At 48.3% G+C, this 16,556-nt stretch overlaps 1 protein-coding gene across 3 annotated transcripts in view; it reads right to left on the reverse strand.

The window, feature by feature from the left end:
* The window catches only part of PRICKLE2 (prickle planar cell polarity protein 2), a 312,913-nt gene that overhangs the window by 25,949 nt on the left and 270,408 nt on the right, over window positions 1-16,556 (reverse strand). For all 3 annotated transcript variants that reach the window (XM_032411692.1, XM_032411694.1, XM_032411693.1), the window contains one exon: window positions 14,489-15,364. In XM_032411692.1, coding sequence (XP_032267583.1) covers window positions 14,489-15,364 — 876 coding nt within the window. The remainder of the gene's footprint in view (window positions 1-14,488; window positions 15,365-16,556) is intronic.

A 16,556-nucleotide genomic window follows, 5' to 3' on the forward strand; every position in this document is an offset into this window, starting at 1 on the left:
GAACCACCTCACAGATCATCCCAGAAGCCAGAAACAAATGCACCTGATGAAGAATTTGGATTTGCCTTAATACCTTGCTTCTCAATCTTGTCTGCTTGATAGAATTACTGGGGAGCATGAAAATATCCCCTTGCCCAAACCAAATGCCAGACCAGTTACCCTGGACTCTTAGGGATGGGGCGCAGACATCTGTATTCTTTACACTCCCCAGATGATTCCATGTGTGACCAAGATTAAGAAGCAGTGTCTGAGTACTTTAGCATCTACCTTACATCTCACCAATAGGTGTCCAATCACACTTTCCCTTAAACGAGATTGAGAAGACCTTGTGGCCATTTTCTTTAGAATAAGTGTTACGGATTCACTCTAAACCTTTTGAGTTTGAGGTAGGAAATCCCATGAGATATTGGCTCTTTTTTTCCACGTTAATGGCAGCCAAGGGCCTCGCACATATGATGGTTCTTGAGATTTGCTAAGGATAAGTAAGCCTTGGTCACCACTCAGTGAATGTGACCTAACTGTAAACTAGTGAAGGTCTCATCTCTTGTCCTGTCACAGTGATGAGATTCTAGAAGGTCAATGTCACATGATAATTTCCCCTCCCAACAATACAAAATCCTCCTGCTGAACTTCTGGACCTTGGCCTTAGAAAGGGATTCTGAGGAAAGGTGGAAGGGTCCAGAGCTTTGAAGGTTAAGTGAAAGCCTTCTGTAATTTCGACAACATCCACCTGGGAAAAATAACAGCTGCTCAATCTTTCTTCTTAAAGACCAACAAACATATCTAAAGAGCCCCGGATTCTGTTTCCCCGGGCCAATACTGGCTAATTTGTGCAATAAAAAAAGAAGGGGGTTTGTGAATCATATTTCTGCGTAGCATGTTTTCAAGGATTACTGTTTACTTAAGGAAAGACTTGCATTAATCAGATTTATGCATTAGTTGCTTGGCTAAGCCTGGATACCTAGGGTAAAATTCAAATGTACTACGTATACGAAACCCAGGATATGACTAAGCACTGAAAGCAAAAGTAAGCTACAACAGGAGAAAGATCAACAGAAAGAGTTCACAGGCGTTTTTAACAAAACTTCTTTGTTTTAAATGGCATGTTCTCCTCTCATGTTCCCTAACACACGATATTTTTGACCTACTGCTACTTTGTATGCTTGCACTTGCTTTCTCGACTCACTCTGCAAGTCAGCTGACCTTTTCTACTTTAAGACACCCACTGACGATGGGGATGAGGACAGTGTTCTCAGAGGGATTCCAGGAGGTTGAACCAGAGCCAGCAATAAAATGTGACTGCTTCACAGCTCCAAATATAACTCTCTCCCCCTTGACAACTACGCTGGCCTGCTTTCAGTTGCTGGACCTGCACAAATTCTCTCTTGCCTCAGGGCCTTTGCATATGCCATTCCTAAGGCCAACAGCTTCCTTCCCCTCCCTTTCTCTTCCTGCACAAGACCAAGTCCTTTTTTCCAATTTTTAGCTTTAATGTCACTCCAGAGAGCTTCCCGATCATCCTTTTTAGGTGGTTAACCCTCAATATTCTCTATTCTGGATCCTGCTCGTTTCCTTCATGGCACTTATTAAAATCTATCTTATGCGTGTGTGTGTGTCCCCTGCTAGATTATAAACCATCTCCAACCTGTTCTCCCCCGAAGGTGGCATTAATGGCTGGCTCTCTTACCCTCTGGCTTCGTGTGGGTGGGGCTTGACTCCTGGGAGGAGATCAAAGGGCAGAGAGTGAGAGAGGTTAAGGTGTTGCCTTGGTTCCCTCCCCCAGGCTGCAGGTTGGCCGCAGTTCTCTCCTTGAGTCCTTAGTTCCTACTCAGCAGCCCTCCTTCATTAGCCTTTCTTTAATTACTCTTCGCAAGTGCCACCAATTTCCTGTTGGGGCCCTGACCCACACAGGGACTGGGTCTGATTTATTCACCAATGTATAACTGACACATGATAGGTGCTCAATAAATATTTGTTGAATACATGAATATAAAAGAACGAAGAATCAAGATTTTTTAAAAATGTCTTCCTCTTCCCCATTCTGTTTCCAAAACAATCTTGTATCAAATGCTAGGATAGCAAACAGATAAAATAGGGTTGTTGGGATTCTAGGTGGGTGGGGGAGACACACAAGCATGGTCCTCTTTTGAATGGCAACTCTAGAAACCCAGTGTGTTGGAGATCTATTTGGGGGGAATGCCATGAAGGAGGATGTAGCATCTTCTCCTGTGTTTACAGTTGAGGTACAGGACATCAGGGGCTGGGCTGAGAGTATTTACATCTCAGTGCTCCCAGGGGGACTTCGGGTTCAGCTGGTGGAAGACAGTGGGGGTGGATGGGCGTGGGGAGGAGATGGTACTTATGTGCACTCACGGAAGAGTGTTTAAGATTCTTTTTTTGCCATCGTCTTGGGGCTCAGGGGAAAGCTGGAATAAAAAATGTCCTCCGACCTGATGTGTTCCATCCCTTACTGCCGGATAAAGGTGTGGCGCCCAGGGGCCCTAACTACTGAGACCCCCACAAAAAACAGATTCAGAAGGCAGAAAATGATAGAGGCAGCTATCTGCTTCTCAGGCAGCCCTAATCCCAAGCAGAAAGCAAGCCACACAGGACAGTGCTCAAGGTGATAGAAAGCCCAGCCACTTACAGGTCACCGTTCCCTCAAGGATGGTGAGACCTGGGCTGCACCGAGGAGAACGGTATGAGAACCTTAGGGCCAGGCTGGAATTCCTCTCCCTGCACGGGGGCCCGAGCTTGAAACACAACTGCAGATGAGGGTCTGGCTGGGCTTGTTCCTGGGGCTGATAATAATCTCCATGGAAAACTTCCACTGTTGTCTGTCCCCATTGTCTTCCCAGCTCGGGGCCTAAAGCAGGGCCTGTTTCTCATCCACAGATGCAAAGAACAAATTAACTCCTCTAAGCTGTGGCGAATGGGAATTCTCTGAGAAGTTAATTGGTGCTGGAGCGGAGGGGGGGTGCGGGGGGGTGGGGGGCAGGGAGGGAAATCAGTGAAGGAAAGGCTGAGGTCTGGGAGTGGGCAGTCGCCTTTCTCACGCGGGGAGGGCGGGCTCCATTAGCACTAATAGGTGTTACATGGGCATAATTAGGCCACAGGTTGTGGTAGCCTCTTTAAGCTCAGATAAGGCTGGAGATTGAGATCCAGGAAGAAAGGGCTCATCTTTCTTGCTGCAATCATCCCTGAAGATCCAAGTAGCAGAGCTCCCCACTTGTGGGTGTCCGCGTGGGTCTGGATTACTGGTATCTACAGAACTGCCAAGCGTCATGCCCGTCCATCGATTCCAGCCTCTTCTTCCATCCCTGTACAATAGGATTTCTCAATTCCATTCAGTCTTCCCTCTCCCTGGTAAGTGAGCAATGGGCTGAGACACAGTTAAAAGGAAGGTGGCTGGAGGTCAGCACTCTGGGGCACCTGATGATAAGAATAATAATAACTCTCAAATATTGAATTTGCCATGTGCCAGGCTTTCTGCACATTACCTCATGCTTCACAACAGCCCCAGTGGCAGACATTTATATTCACGCCCCAGGATGCTGAGAGGGTGAGAGATTTAAGCCACCAGCCTGAGGTCACACAGCTATAGTGGTAGTGGGATTTCAACCAGGTCATTGTGACCCTTAAACACTAAACCCCAGCATGCGCTGCAGCTGGGGTCAGAGCAAGAAGCACAAAGGGCTCATTCTGCTGCAGGGGGTGCTTTTGAAATGCCTGGCCTGGGAGGCCCCTTCACAAACCATCAGGCCCTCCTCCGATATGATTCCAGTGTCTTCCGTGGGAAGTGATGATTTCCAAGGCAATACCCTGTGTCTAGACCAGGCTTTCTCAACCTTGGCACTACTGTCTCATGGGACTAGATGGCTCTTGGCTAGAGGGAAGGTGCTGATCTGTGCATTGTAGGATGTTGAGCAGCACCCCTGACCTCCACCCACTAGAAGCCCCTAACACCCTGCACCCCAAGTTGTGACAGTCAAAAATGTCTCCAAAAGGGGCACCTGGGGGGGCGCAGCCAGTTGAGTGTCCGACTCTTGGTTTTGGCTCAGATCGTGATCTTGGGGTCATGGGATCCAACCCCGCATCAGGCTCCATGCTCAGCATGCTCAGCATGGAGTATGCTTGAGATTCTCTCTCTCTCCCTCTGCCCCTCCTGCTCATGCTTGCTCTCTCTCTCAAGTAAATTTATGAACCTTAAAAAAAATGTCCCAAACATTGCTAAACGTCCCCTAGGTGACAAAATCCCCACCCCTCCCCACTCACCCCTATTGAGAACCACTGACCTAGACCACCCTGCTCACACCGCAAGGGCCTTTGTGTACGAATGTGTATCCCAGGTAAAGGAAATTTCTCTTCTCATCTTCTTACCTAGGACCCAGTATCCAGATATAAAGAAAGAAATTAAAAAAAAAAAAAAAATGAGTTATTCTAGGCTGTTTTCTCTCCTCTCTCTTCCAACTCTGAGCTCAATCTGCTCCGAAGGAAAAGACACAAGTAAAGCCTGAACTGGACTTTTCTGCCTTTGAAAATCAGCACCTCTAACTTAAAAAGCAGCCACCAGGTTGTCTGCTCCTGCCAGGCTGAGATACCCAGGCAAGGTCCAGACTGCTCACTGCTGGGGAGCACAGAATCCCTGCCAAGGACAGTCACACCGAGAGTATGCCTTCAGAATCAGAATAAGGCCCCACAGGTGGCCCTAGACTGATAACACCCTCGGGGAGGGCAGACCGGACTGGGCGGGATGACTGACCCCAGGAAGCAAGAATCCCTTACACTTTGCACAGTTGAAAGTCAAGGATCTGTTCCAACGAAAGGCCCAGAGAACAGAAATACACCAAAGGACGTTTTCTACTTTCTGCAAAGAGCAAAATGAGCACGTTTTTGCCCCCACTCCTTGTACACGGGAAAAAGAAAAGAGAAGACAGGAGCTGGGTAATCTGCAAACTGGGACACCAAACCCTCGGGTAGCCAAGAGTTGAGAAAGGAAATAGGTCTGTTTTAGTTAAGCAGAGGGGGGAATTCAACAGGGCATTGTTAAGCTGTTAAAAGTTTTTGTACCAAAGAAAACACTAGGCTTTTTCTTAGTAATCTTGTGTTGGAAGACAGAGACTTGATCTTCTAGACGGTGCCCCCCTGTTTACTCAGCCGGATTTGCAGCATTGCCCCCCAGAAACATGTCGTGCTCTGGTTTTGGTTTGGGAAGGGCAGGTGGGAGGCGGTGCCTGGCAGCACATGGCTGGGAAACACACACACACACACACACACACACACACACCTGGGTGTTCACAGTGATGCTCCTGAAAATTACTCTAAGTTAACCAACCAATCAACCCGCATCCAATTCATGGGAAACTTTGGTCTCCTGGCCTTTTCACTTGCACGTTGATTTCCAGCCAAAACAGGCCCTATCTGGAGTCAGAGTATTTTATTGTTCACTTCTCCTGCTGCATTCAAGGGCAATACCAAAACCACCAAATGTTCTTGGCAGGTATTATTCTCTTTCACGTTTAGTCCAGACTGGGTACTTAAGAAACATACCATCCCTGTCTCAGATAATGTTCTCTTAGCTTCCTAAGATGCTATTTACTATACCAAGGGCTATTTGATGTCAGGGACATCTTCGGAGCTTTTTAGAAGAAGCATATCTGATTTTTCTTTTGTATAAACAGGAGGCTAGACTCATGGCTAAGAGAAGATGCGAAGGGGTACCATGGGCGAGAAGAAAGTTCTAACCACAGACAAGGTGGTAGGGAGGGCTGCTCGCTCAGGCATGATCTGGGTTTCTCTAGCCCAGTGTTCCTTAAACTTAACTGGCCTAAGAGCTCTGTGGGGGCATTTGTTAGAAATGTTGATTCCCAGGCCTGGGCCATGAGAGATTCTGTTTGCAGGACTGGGATGGGCCCAAGAATGTACACTGCTGACAAGCATCCCAGATGAATGTGATGTAGGTGGTCCCCGGGTAACTAATTGATGGAGGGGATGGTGACTGTTTACTTGGAGAAATAGATTCCCCAAAGTTGCCCCAGGTGGCTTGTACTAGGAAGTGGGGTTTTAATCACACTCATTTTCCACTGCTCGGGAGGCACTTCATGTCTGGGCAGAGGAGGGGTGGCTGGGCCAGGGATGGTTGGCACAGAATCGCTGATGGGCCTCCCAGTCCCACCAGAACACTCCGTGGAGATGCTCAAGTGCGGAGGTCAAGCATCTGGTGAGAAACTGTGCCAAACTATTTAGAAGTTTTGATTATGTTTATAAGGAAAGAGTGAGTCAAAAAAGTACATTTTGTTGATGCAAGTCAAAGGAAATCAAGATTTCAATACAAATCAGTTTGGGAACCCCCTAAATGTCCCATTCTGGGGACATGGTGACATCTATTCGACTGAATATTAACAGTCATTAAATGTGGTGGTGACAAAAGCTATGAAAATAAGCTAGCGACAGAATGCAAATGAAGAAATTCAGGACCCAGAATATCCAGTATGTTTACAATTCAGAAAAAAACAACACACCGGTATATAGCGAAAAAAATATTAGCGCTAGTGAAGTGGTAAGGGCTGGGTTGTATTTTTCTCTATATCTTAATTGTTCTCTTGTACATTTTCCTAGTTGCCCATATTTAAAAAACTAAATCCTAAAAACCTGAGTTTCCAAGCCATTATCAAGTGGATGTGAGCAATGTCATTTTCCTTTATGAGATTCCCACAGTCAAAAGCTCCAAGAGAAATGCACACAGGTTCTTTAAAAATCTACTCTACAAAATCTTGTACCAGCCTGAAGAGCCCATCGGCCCCCTGCCTCCACCCCGGACCCATTTTCCAGTGTTGCCTTTTCAGTAATAAAATGAATAAAATCAGCAACCTTTTCTCTCCTTTCAGCAACCATGGTTACTTACTCTGGGTAGAGATGACTGCTCATGCCCAGGGAGGTTATAAATAAGCCTCCTGAATGGTTATTAAAAACCAGGACACTGGAAAAATTTCTCTGAACCCAGAAAATGTCAGTGAGACCATGACCTGAAACAGGCGTGCATCGGCCCCTCTGGGGTGAGCTCTATCCAGACTGGTCTGTCTACTGCCCCTGGGGCTCTGAGAATATCCTCGGCTTCCACACATAGCACAAAATTGACCCAAAAACAGAAATGTGAGATGAACAGATTCTGCCACGACTTCCACTCTGCTGGTTTTCATCTGGCCCTCGGTCTGTGAGTCTGGTTCAGAGCCATGAAATACCAGTAAGAGGGCACCACTTCCATAAGGAACACAGAGAAAGTCACTCCATGGGACCGTCAGAAACCTGAATCACATCCTCAACACTGAGCAGAGGGTTGGGCTCTGTCCAATTTGCCCTTGCAAAACGTCTCCTTACTGGCCTGAATTCCCCACATTAAAATCACTGCGGAGACATGCCCCCTTGTCTCCAGCAATTCGTGGTGGACATATATAATGAACATATGACGTCAAGTTCACATGATGGGGCTTCTGGAGGAAGGAACCAGATCCGGGATCAGTCCCAGATGGGGTGGGCTCAGTAGCAGACACCTGTGCTGTTTACTTCCTTGTAGTACAATCCCATCTCCTTTGAAAATGCTACCTTGGTTTCTCTTTGAAAAGCCCATCTCCATTCTCAGTCCCTGCAGTTTGGACGGGCTGGACCCCATCACCTAGGGCCCAGGATGGGCGTGTGACTCAAGACGGACCAATCAGAGCAAAGATTCCTCCGCTCCTCCCACCACAGGGTTTAAGAATTGTCAGATGATTCAAGTCAGGCAAATGAGACCCCATTCTGGGACTTTTGGCGACACTATTACAAAAGATGAGTTCCCATTTCCCTTCACCTGATGCTAGTGGATGTTAGCCTAGAGCTGCCCCCAGTCGTCTCGACTACCACTGGGAAGAGCCCGCCTGAGACCCAAGCCAGCGGGTGGGGAGGAAGCAAGAACCCAGAGAGAGAGGGAAAGAAGGTGGGTCCCGAGGACATCATTTGGGCACCTGGGTCCAGCTGTTCCCAGAACCCAAATCCTGTGAACTTTGTAGACTCTTGATTTAAAGAAAACAAACTTATTTGTTTACACCAGTTGAGTTGGGATTCTGACACTTGCAAACAAGAGTTCCACTGTTCCCATGAATGAAGACGATACTAAAGCATTCTCCAGGCTGGCCCTGAGGCCAACTGACAGGACTCTGGGTTTTCTGATCTGTAATTCCAGACCGGGCCACCCATCCTTCCCAGCGTAGGGGAGGAACAAAGGATCTGGGCCATGAAGTTCATGAGCATGACTGAGGTGTGGCCACTCAAGTAACATGCGCCAGCTGCTTAGGAGGTTTGACCCAACCATTTAAATAAACTCGGGTAGAGGATGCATATCCAAACTATGCAGAAGAAAAGGAGCAATGTTCCTGCCCAGAATTAAATATCGAAATGTTTTGCATTACAAGGATTAAAAAACATCGCAGACATTCTTGGTCAAGTGAGCTGTTCCAGTTGTTGCTCCAGATCCCCACACTGTTGTTCTCTCGTTCTCTCCCAATTTGCCAGCAAGGCTGAAAAATCACCCTGCGACCCCCTAGCAATCAGTAGATCTTGGTGTTGCACAACGAAGTGTCCCTTGTCAAAGTGTGTCGGTGACACAGGTGTGTAGGTGCCACAATCGTGCAACACTCATCAAAGGCAGCAGGAAGCCCTTTCAGATTTCTGTTTTGCCTGGGTCTCTGCATATCCAGGCCAATGACACATGTGCTTTCAGCTGATGCTGGCCTGGGTCAAGAATCCCAGAGGTGGCAAACTTTTATACATTTCGATGTTTTCAATTTGATCCTCTTCTGTCTCTCAGGACCCTTCCCCTGAAGGCACTGTCACCCTGCCAATTTTCTCTCCTAGGTCACCCATCCCATCCATCCTCCTGTATTAGTCTTCACTGTTGTTTACACTGTGGGCCTTCTTTCATACGTTTGTACTTGCCAGACATTCCTACCACAGGGTCTTTGCACATGCTGCTCTTGCTGCCTGGAATCCTCCTTCCCTTGTCCCTTAGGCATCACTTTTTCAGGATACCCTATCTGACTTCCCTGACTCAGCTATATCCCTCTTTGTATGCCCTCTTCGCCTGCACTTAACCACAGGTTCAATCTCATATTGTACAATTAGATGCTTACTATCTACGAAACTCCACTTGACCGTGAGGGGCAGGAAGGTAGGCCCGTTGTCCACATTAGCTCAGCACTGTATCCCTAGTGCTTTGCACAGGCAGTGGCCCCTACTTAATAGTATTATCAGCTAATGGCACTGAACACTTAGAGGACATCAGGCACTGTCCTAAGTTCTTTACAGGAATTAACTCATTTAATTCCCACAACACCCAAGAAGGCACGGCTGTCATTTCATTTCAGAGATGAGGACACTGAGGCACAGAAAAGATAAGCCCAAGGTCCCAGAGGTATTAAACCACAAAGTCCAACTTCCAATGGCCAACTGGTCTATAGCCCATGCTCTCATTGACTCTGTGGTAACTCATAGGGTAGGCCCTCAAGTCACACTGGCTGGCTGAATGAAGAATGAATGAATGCACAGAAACCATCCTTTCTTTACTCCCATCCATACCTGCATTTCCTTCCTACAGGTTCCGGCTCTTTCTGACCCAACCACTCCTTGTGGCATGTGGCTGATCCTCAAGGAAGAGCCTCATTGCTGTGCTCCAGGGTGCCTTGCTGGGGACCAGCTGACCATCTCCAGTTGTCCTTTGGTGTGGCCTCTGCCTGAGGCAACTGGTCCCGATTTGAATTCAACTCTTCACCTGGCCCCAGTGTGACTTGAACTGTGGCCCTGACTCGTGCTACAGTTTTCCTCTGCCTTCTGCGGATGCCTCCTGCCAGGTGCCCACCCCTGGACCGTGTGCACCTGTCTCCTTTGTCTTTAAGTGCCTCCCTGACCCAGGAAGGTCACCCCGGACTGCCAGCTTTGCCCTCTGCCATGCTCTCCAGCTTTGCTCCAGCCCTGCCAGGGCCATACGGACATCAGCAGACTGGCTGTGACAGGAAAAGAAATCCTGGTCCTTCAGATGGAGTCACTGTGCAAATCCTGACTGTGACCATGACCCTTCCTGTGGGGATTATACCAAGGTGGTTGAGAGTAAGGGCCTTGCAGACTATAACACCCAGGTTCAGGTCCTGGTTGTCAGTGGTGACCATGTGGAGGTCATAACCCCCTTGGACTTGAGTATACTAATCTGTGAAATGGGGAAAAGAATCAGACTTATCTCACGGGGCTGTTACGAGGATTTGGAGAGATGTTACATGTGACATCACCATCATGTCAGACCACAGTCTGTGGTCTTACAGTTGTTGCCCGTTACTACTAGCATCACCATCCACGTGTGCCATGGTAAGGGGGTTAAGGGCACAGGCCTGGAGCTAGAATGCGTGCATCTGAATCCTGCTCCTCCATTTCCAAGCTGTGTGGTCTTGAGCTACATAGCCTCTCTGTGTCTCACTGAAGTCATCCATAAAATGGGAATAACAACGGTGTCTACCTCATAGAGATATGGTGAGCTAGTTCGCACAAAGCCCTTATTACTGTACCTAGTACGTGATCAACACCCCATAACGCCCATTGCCGCTGTTGTTATTACTATCTGCAATCCTGTGATCACCCAGGCTGCAAGCTGCTTTGCAGGCACATTTAGGCAATGGAGGGTTCGAGAGCTTCTGCAAGGTTCCAACGGTGCTCGTGTCAATGGTGAGTGACTGTGCTCGCCTGACTCACTCTGCGTGAGCGTAACGGATGGCCGGTGTTTTCCAGGGAGAAGGGGCAGTATGCTCCCGGTTCTAACCAAACCAGGAGGTGCCAAAGCCCAGACCAAAGCCTAGCAAATCAACTGGGGCTGTTTCTCCAGATCTGTTCAAAGGAAAAATGCTGCCTACAGAAAGATCATGCTTTATGCCAGATTAAACACTACAAACTTATTCAATAACATGAGTTATTGACTACGGAAGAAAAAAAAATCCATTATCGTGAAGACTAGCTTTCACCTAAGGATCAAGGTGTTTTGACTCAGCCTTCTATGACACATACTTGTTACTCACAGACGAGGATTCCACGATTTAAAGATACACAGTTCTGAGCACTGCCTTCTCAAAAGACGAGGGAATTTTCTAGCAAAATTTAAATGCAACAGTGGGGGTTGGCAGCAAAACAACTGACTTTCCAAGTCTAGTCAATACCACATCTTTGGGGTGCGTGTGCGTGCGTGTGTGTGTGTGTGTGCACAGCGTAGGATCTGGAAAGCTATTTAAGGTTTGCTCCAGTGACCAAGGATGTAGCAGTGCTTCGAATACGAGCTGCAATCTTTCTTCCACACGGCTATGCCTGACAGATCTATGGAAACACAGGGGCGCAGAATGCATTTCTTCAGTTCCCTGTTTCTCATGCTCTTTGCATGCTGGTTAAAAAAAAAAGAGGGTCCCACAGGAACATCTGCAAACCTAAAAATGCAAACCTGCACAGCTGGTGGATGCTGGGAGATGTCAGTAGCCAAAACATTCCTGGAGGCCAAAGCTGCGCACCAGTATGCTTGGGATAAGATGCAAGCATGATAAAAATGCAATCATAACAACAAGTATCAGGTAACCGTTATAGAAGGTCCTCTGCATCGAAGACTATATTAATGGGTTTTCATGCATTATCATATACTCCTCCCCAAAACACTACGAAGGAAGTACTGTTATTCACTAAATTCCATAGATGAGGTAACTGAGCCTTACAGAATGTAAGCAATTTGTTCAAGGCCACCCAGCTCCGACATGACAAAGGCTGGATTTGAACTGGTACTGCAAGCCATTAATTGACAATCTGAAAAACTGGGGCTCATGTGAGAATTTCCACAGAGACTAATGATGGGGTTAAAATTGGGCCCATCCTACCAGCTCCCTCTTGCCATCTGTGCTGCCCAACAGGGCGGCCGCTAGCTACATGTGGCTAGTGAAATTAAATGTAATTTCAAATTCTGCTCAGTGCTCTTGAGCGCTTGAAATGGGGCTGGTGCAGCTGATGGCCTGAAATTTTAATTTCATTTAATTTTCATGAATCGAAATTTCAATAGTCACATGTGGCTACTGGGCAGTGCTGATCTCAGGCATTTTTTTTAGCGGTATCAGACACGGTTCCGGGATGCTTCCCCCAAATCTGAGACAGAGGGGGGCATTCAGTGCTTTGCCCAAGGGCCCGTAGAAAATCATAGGGATCAATCCCATGCCTCTTCTTTGGGTTCCGAGATGGTATATTCTTCAAACATAATCACGTGGCCTTTCCAGTATTTCCCAACACCTAGATCTCCTGATTTTCTCCTAAGTCACCCCATGAGGACAATAAAGTCAAAACAGACAAGCCCAGGAACAGCTGTTCTCAGTGGCTGCATCCGCATCAGCAGGGAGCTGCTTAAAATGCAGCTTCCTGGGTCCCCCCTCCATAGCGTCTGAGGCAGGAGGTCTCGGGGCACGTCCTGGATTCCATGTTTGAATCAAGCAGCCAATGTCGAATGCAGGGGGTCTAGCTTTGAGAAACGCTGCTTCAGAGGCTGAATTACCTATTTATCTCCTGGCCTCTTAAATAATCATAGCATATAAAGTTTTCGAGAATAGCACAAACTGGGCTGAAAGCCAGGCAGTCATCACTCGGCACCAATTGCTCGCTTCTACGACACGAGGTAAGGTGCTTAGTCACTGAGGCCTCATTTTTGTTTCATCGGAAACATGAGGGTAAAGATACCTGGTATTTGTCCCCAAGGACACACGAGAACACAGACATGAACGCATTTGGGAGGGATAAGGGTTAAACCCCCCCTGTAGAGACACCCTATGACTTAGAGACATGCTTTGCCTGTCTAGCAGAGTTTACATAGATTTCACATTTTAAAAATCCACATGTTTAACTTGTCTGGAGGAACCGCAACTATTGGCAACCTGGTATGATTAAGAGCACTGCTCCGGGGTCGTAGGCACATATTCAAATCCCCACCCCATCTTTTAAAAGCTGGGTGACTTGGGGCAAAGCCTTCAACTTCTCTGTGCTTCAGTTTCTTCAACTCTTTTAAAATGAGACTCTTAATAGTATATCCATTTTCTAGGACTGGGAGGGTTTAATTAAGTGAGTTAATATTTATAAAGTGCGTAGGACCAAATTTGGCATGGGGTAAGAGCTACATAGCTGCTAGATGAATAAATAAGTATCTTTGCATGCGGCAACAACCAGCTGGGGCTGAGCAGGGGCTGACATGCACAAGTTTATGACAAGCTCCACCAAGACCCACTGGGCTCTGGGGTCCCTGATGTAAGGGGTAGACGTGTGTCTCCCTCCTCAGGTGCTCCACTCATAAGGGAAGTGCATCTCAGGACAGTACTTCTCAGCTGTCCATGGCGAAGGACCCGTTTTTTATTCTCAATCCACCGTGGACGGATATGTGACCCTCCTGAGCATGACTGACACACAGCACATGCCACACACAACTCACTCGTGGGTTGCACGACACCCTGACTGGTCCGTACCTGGACCAGGAAGACGAGCCCGCCAAGCATGCACTCAGATGTCCTGGCAAGGTCAAACCGTTCCAAGAGTTCCTAAACACTGTCATTTTTAGTACTTCTCCCACTGCAGGCTGCGGCTAGCTTCCACGCGCGGACTACATGTTGTGTAGCGCCGTCTTAGAGAACTTCCGCATCGGTCCTCACAGGCAAATGGGCTAGACCATTTGTCTGGAGAAAGCAGGCATTGGATGGTCTCTCTCTTCCCCCTTCGCTCCTTTTCAGCCTGCCTGCCTTCTCCTGTCTATCCACATTTCTTTGGTCTCTATCTGTACATTAAAATGATCTCCCTAATGAGACACTGGGGTTGGGAACGGCCTTGGAAGCTGTCATGGGTGCCGTGGTGTCTCAAGCACCACCCGGTGTTGTCAGGACTGCCTCCAGCTCACAGCTGCCTCTTCTCCTGAATGTTCTCCTTGGCCAGTAGTACCTGCCATGCCCCCTGCCCCTATCCACAACCTCATCCCGGAGCTGCTCTCTAGCAGCCCAAAGCCGGTGACTGACAGACACGGTGTGTGGGACGTCAGCCCCTTTGTCGCAAGAGGGAGCCAACTGTAGGATGCAACCCATCCTCCAGAGCCCCCTGTGGGGTCAGGTTGAAGTTAGATGCCAGCCCAGATAGCACTCTCTGCTTGGCTCCTCCCCCAACCCTGGCCTGTCTCTCTCACCCCCTTCCCTGGGAGCCCGCCCTCAACCTGTCCCAGGCATCCTCATCCCTGTCTCAGGCCCTGTTTATAGGGAACACGAGCAAAGATAGAAGCCATCTGAAACTGGGGTTCCCCTCCCGAATGACCTTCTGGAGGAAGGCACATGGCAGGAACAACATGAAAGTCCTGAAGACCAGCTTCGGGTCACTCAGAGATTATTACCTCTTGCTTTCTGTTTTCCAGGTGACCAGAACCTACCTGTTGCATTAGACAGGGCCAGTGATTCCATGGAGCCCGGAGGGGTCTGCTCTGTGGGCGTCACGTCCTCAGTATATTTCAGGGAACTGATTGGATGGCGGGTCCGACACTGCTGAGTGGATATGCCCCCTTCCTCCTCCTCTTCCTCCTCCTCGTATTTGGCGACTGGGATGTTGCCTCGGGTTTCACTAAAGCTCTGACTGGACATATCGCTGTAGCTCTCTTGGGATCTCAGCCTTCCTGGGTAATAGTCCTCGCGGCATTCCTTCATGAAGCTGCCACCGTGCCCCTTCATGGCCAGTGATGAGCTCCTTTTGGGGTTGCTGAAGTGCTTGGCCCACATGTCAGGCTGGGCCCCGGCCCCCTGCCCTCCTGGACTGTAGGAAGTTCTGATGTTGCACTGGCTGAGAAGCTGCAGGGGACTCTGGGACTGGTTCTGCTCCATCTTGTTCCCATAATGGTAGGGCTCGTCCCGGCTCCGCCAAATGGGGTCCCGGTTGAGGCTGGGCGTCTGACTGGACAGGCTGAGCAGGTCCATCTGCAGTGACAGGGGGTCCACGTCGGCCGACAAGCGGTTGGAACTCACCTGCAGCTGGCTGTGCTGGTTTAGCATGGGCTCCTCCGTCTTGCCCTTGTTCTTGCCGATTTTGGCACTGCGCCGGGACTCCTTGGCCCTGGCGTTCTGGAAAGCCGAATCGGAGGAGTCAGAGCCATTGGGGTCCTCCCCGGCACTGCAGGCCCGGGAGCAGAATATCTGGCCCTGCTTTGGGAGGAATGGCCGCCCCAGGAGGGATTTCTTGCAGTGAGCACAGCAGAAACAGGTCTCGGTGGCATGCCAGTGTTGGCCGTCGTAGGTCATCTGACCTTGGTCGATCCCTGGGGATGGAAAAGACATGGAACAGGCTGACAAGCTGCTCGGAGCCCTGTATTATGATGTGAAACACACAGCATCCTGGTTTGGCTCAGGGTTCCAGATACAACAGAATAAAATAACAATAAATCACTAATCAGAACCTCACATAAATGGTATGCATGTCCCATTATGAGAGCCCCCTTGTTCTACCAGTCAGCTGCTTCTTAACTCATTTGCTCTGAGCAGAGAAACAACTAGATCAACATGGCCTGTCCATGAATCCTTCCACCTGGAATAGATTCTCCCAGACAAAATTACAATAATGCTACTAACACATGATATAAAACTGCTTTAAATGCTTTGCATATAGGTAAAGTCATTTAACCGCTCCACTGTATGAGGTAGGTTTCTAATATTATTTCCATTTCTCAGATGGGAAAACAGAGGTACAGGAGGGTTAAATAACTTGCCTCACTCAATACAACCAGGAATCACAGGTGAGATCTGTACCCGGAAGTCTTGCTCCTAACCGAGACATTGACACTTTCTCTTTCACTCTCCTTGGGGGTCTGCTCAAATGCCAACTCCTTGGAGAAGTCTTCCTGCACACCTGGTAGCATGCTCTCCACTATTTTTCACCCTGACCTGCTATAGTTTTCTTCACAGCACGAACACTGTTTGACAATGCACCACCACACATGCGCATCTGCTTATTAATTCTCTCCCCTGCCAGAAGTGAAGCTCTAGGACAACAGAGTCATTAATTTTCTATGGCATGTCCAGGAACATGGCCTGATGCATCAGAGGGGCTCTTTATATGTTGAATGGATGACCTGAATCCCCTACCAGCACAGGCCATTCAGATGAAGAAATCACGGTAACAGTTCCGTGGAAAAGAAAAAAGTGGATTTCAACACTTGGTAAGGAAAAACTGGGTGTGGTTCATCAAAGACATCCTCCACAAGCACACACACCCTTTGCTTAATGTCATCAGGGAAGGAAGAAACACATTTCCTCCCCAAGCAAGGGCTGTCCCTGGTTTGCATAATCTTGTTACACACCTGCCCCGCAGGAACCTCCCAGGGGCCCAAGTGCTCTTGCTTCTCAGCATCTCTTCTGCCCCCTACTGGTTCTAGGACTTAATCTCCCTGTGGGACACCACCTTTTTGGTTTTTTTTTTTAAAGATTTTATTTATTTATTTGACAGAGAGAGAG

Source organism: Phoca vitulina, unplaced genomic scaffold (genome assembly GCF_004348235.1).
Source record: "Phoca vitulina isolate PV1807 unplaced genomic scaffold, GSC_HSeal_1.0 scaffold13, whole genome shotgun sequence".
NCBI lineage: Eukaryota > Metazoa > Chordata > Mammalia > Carnivora > Phocidae > Phoca > Phoca vitulina.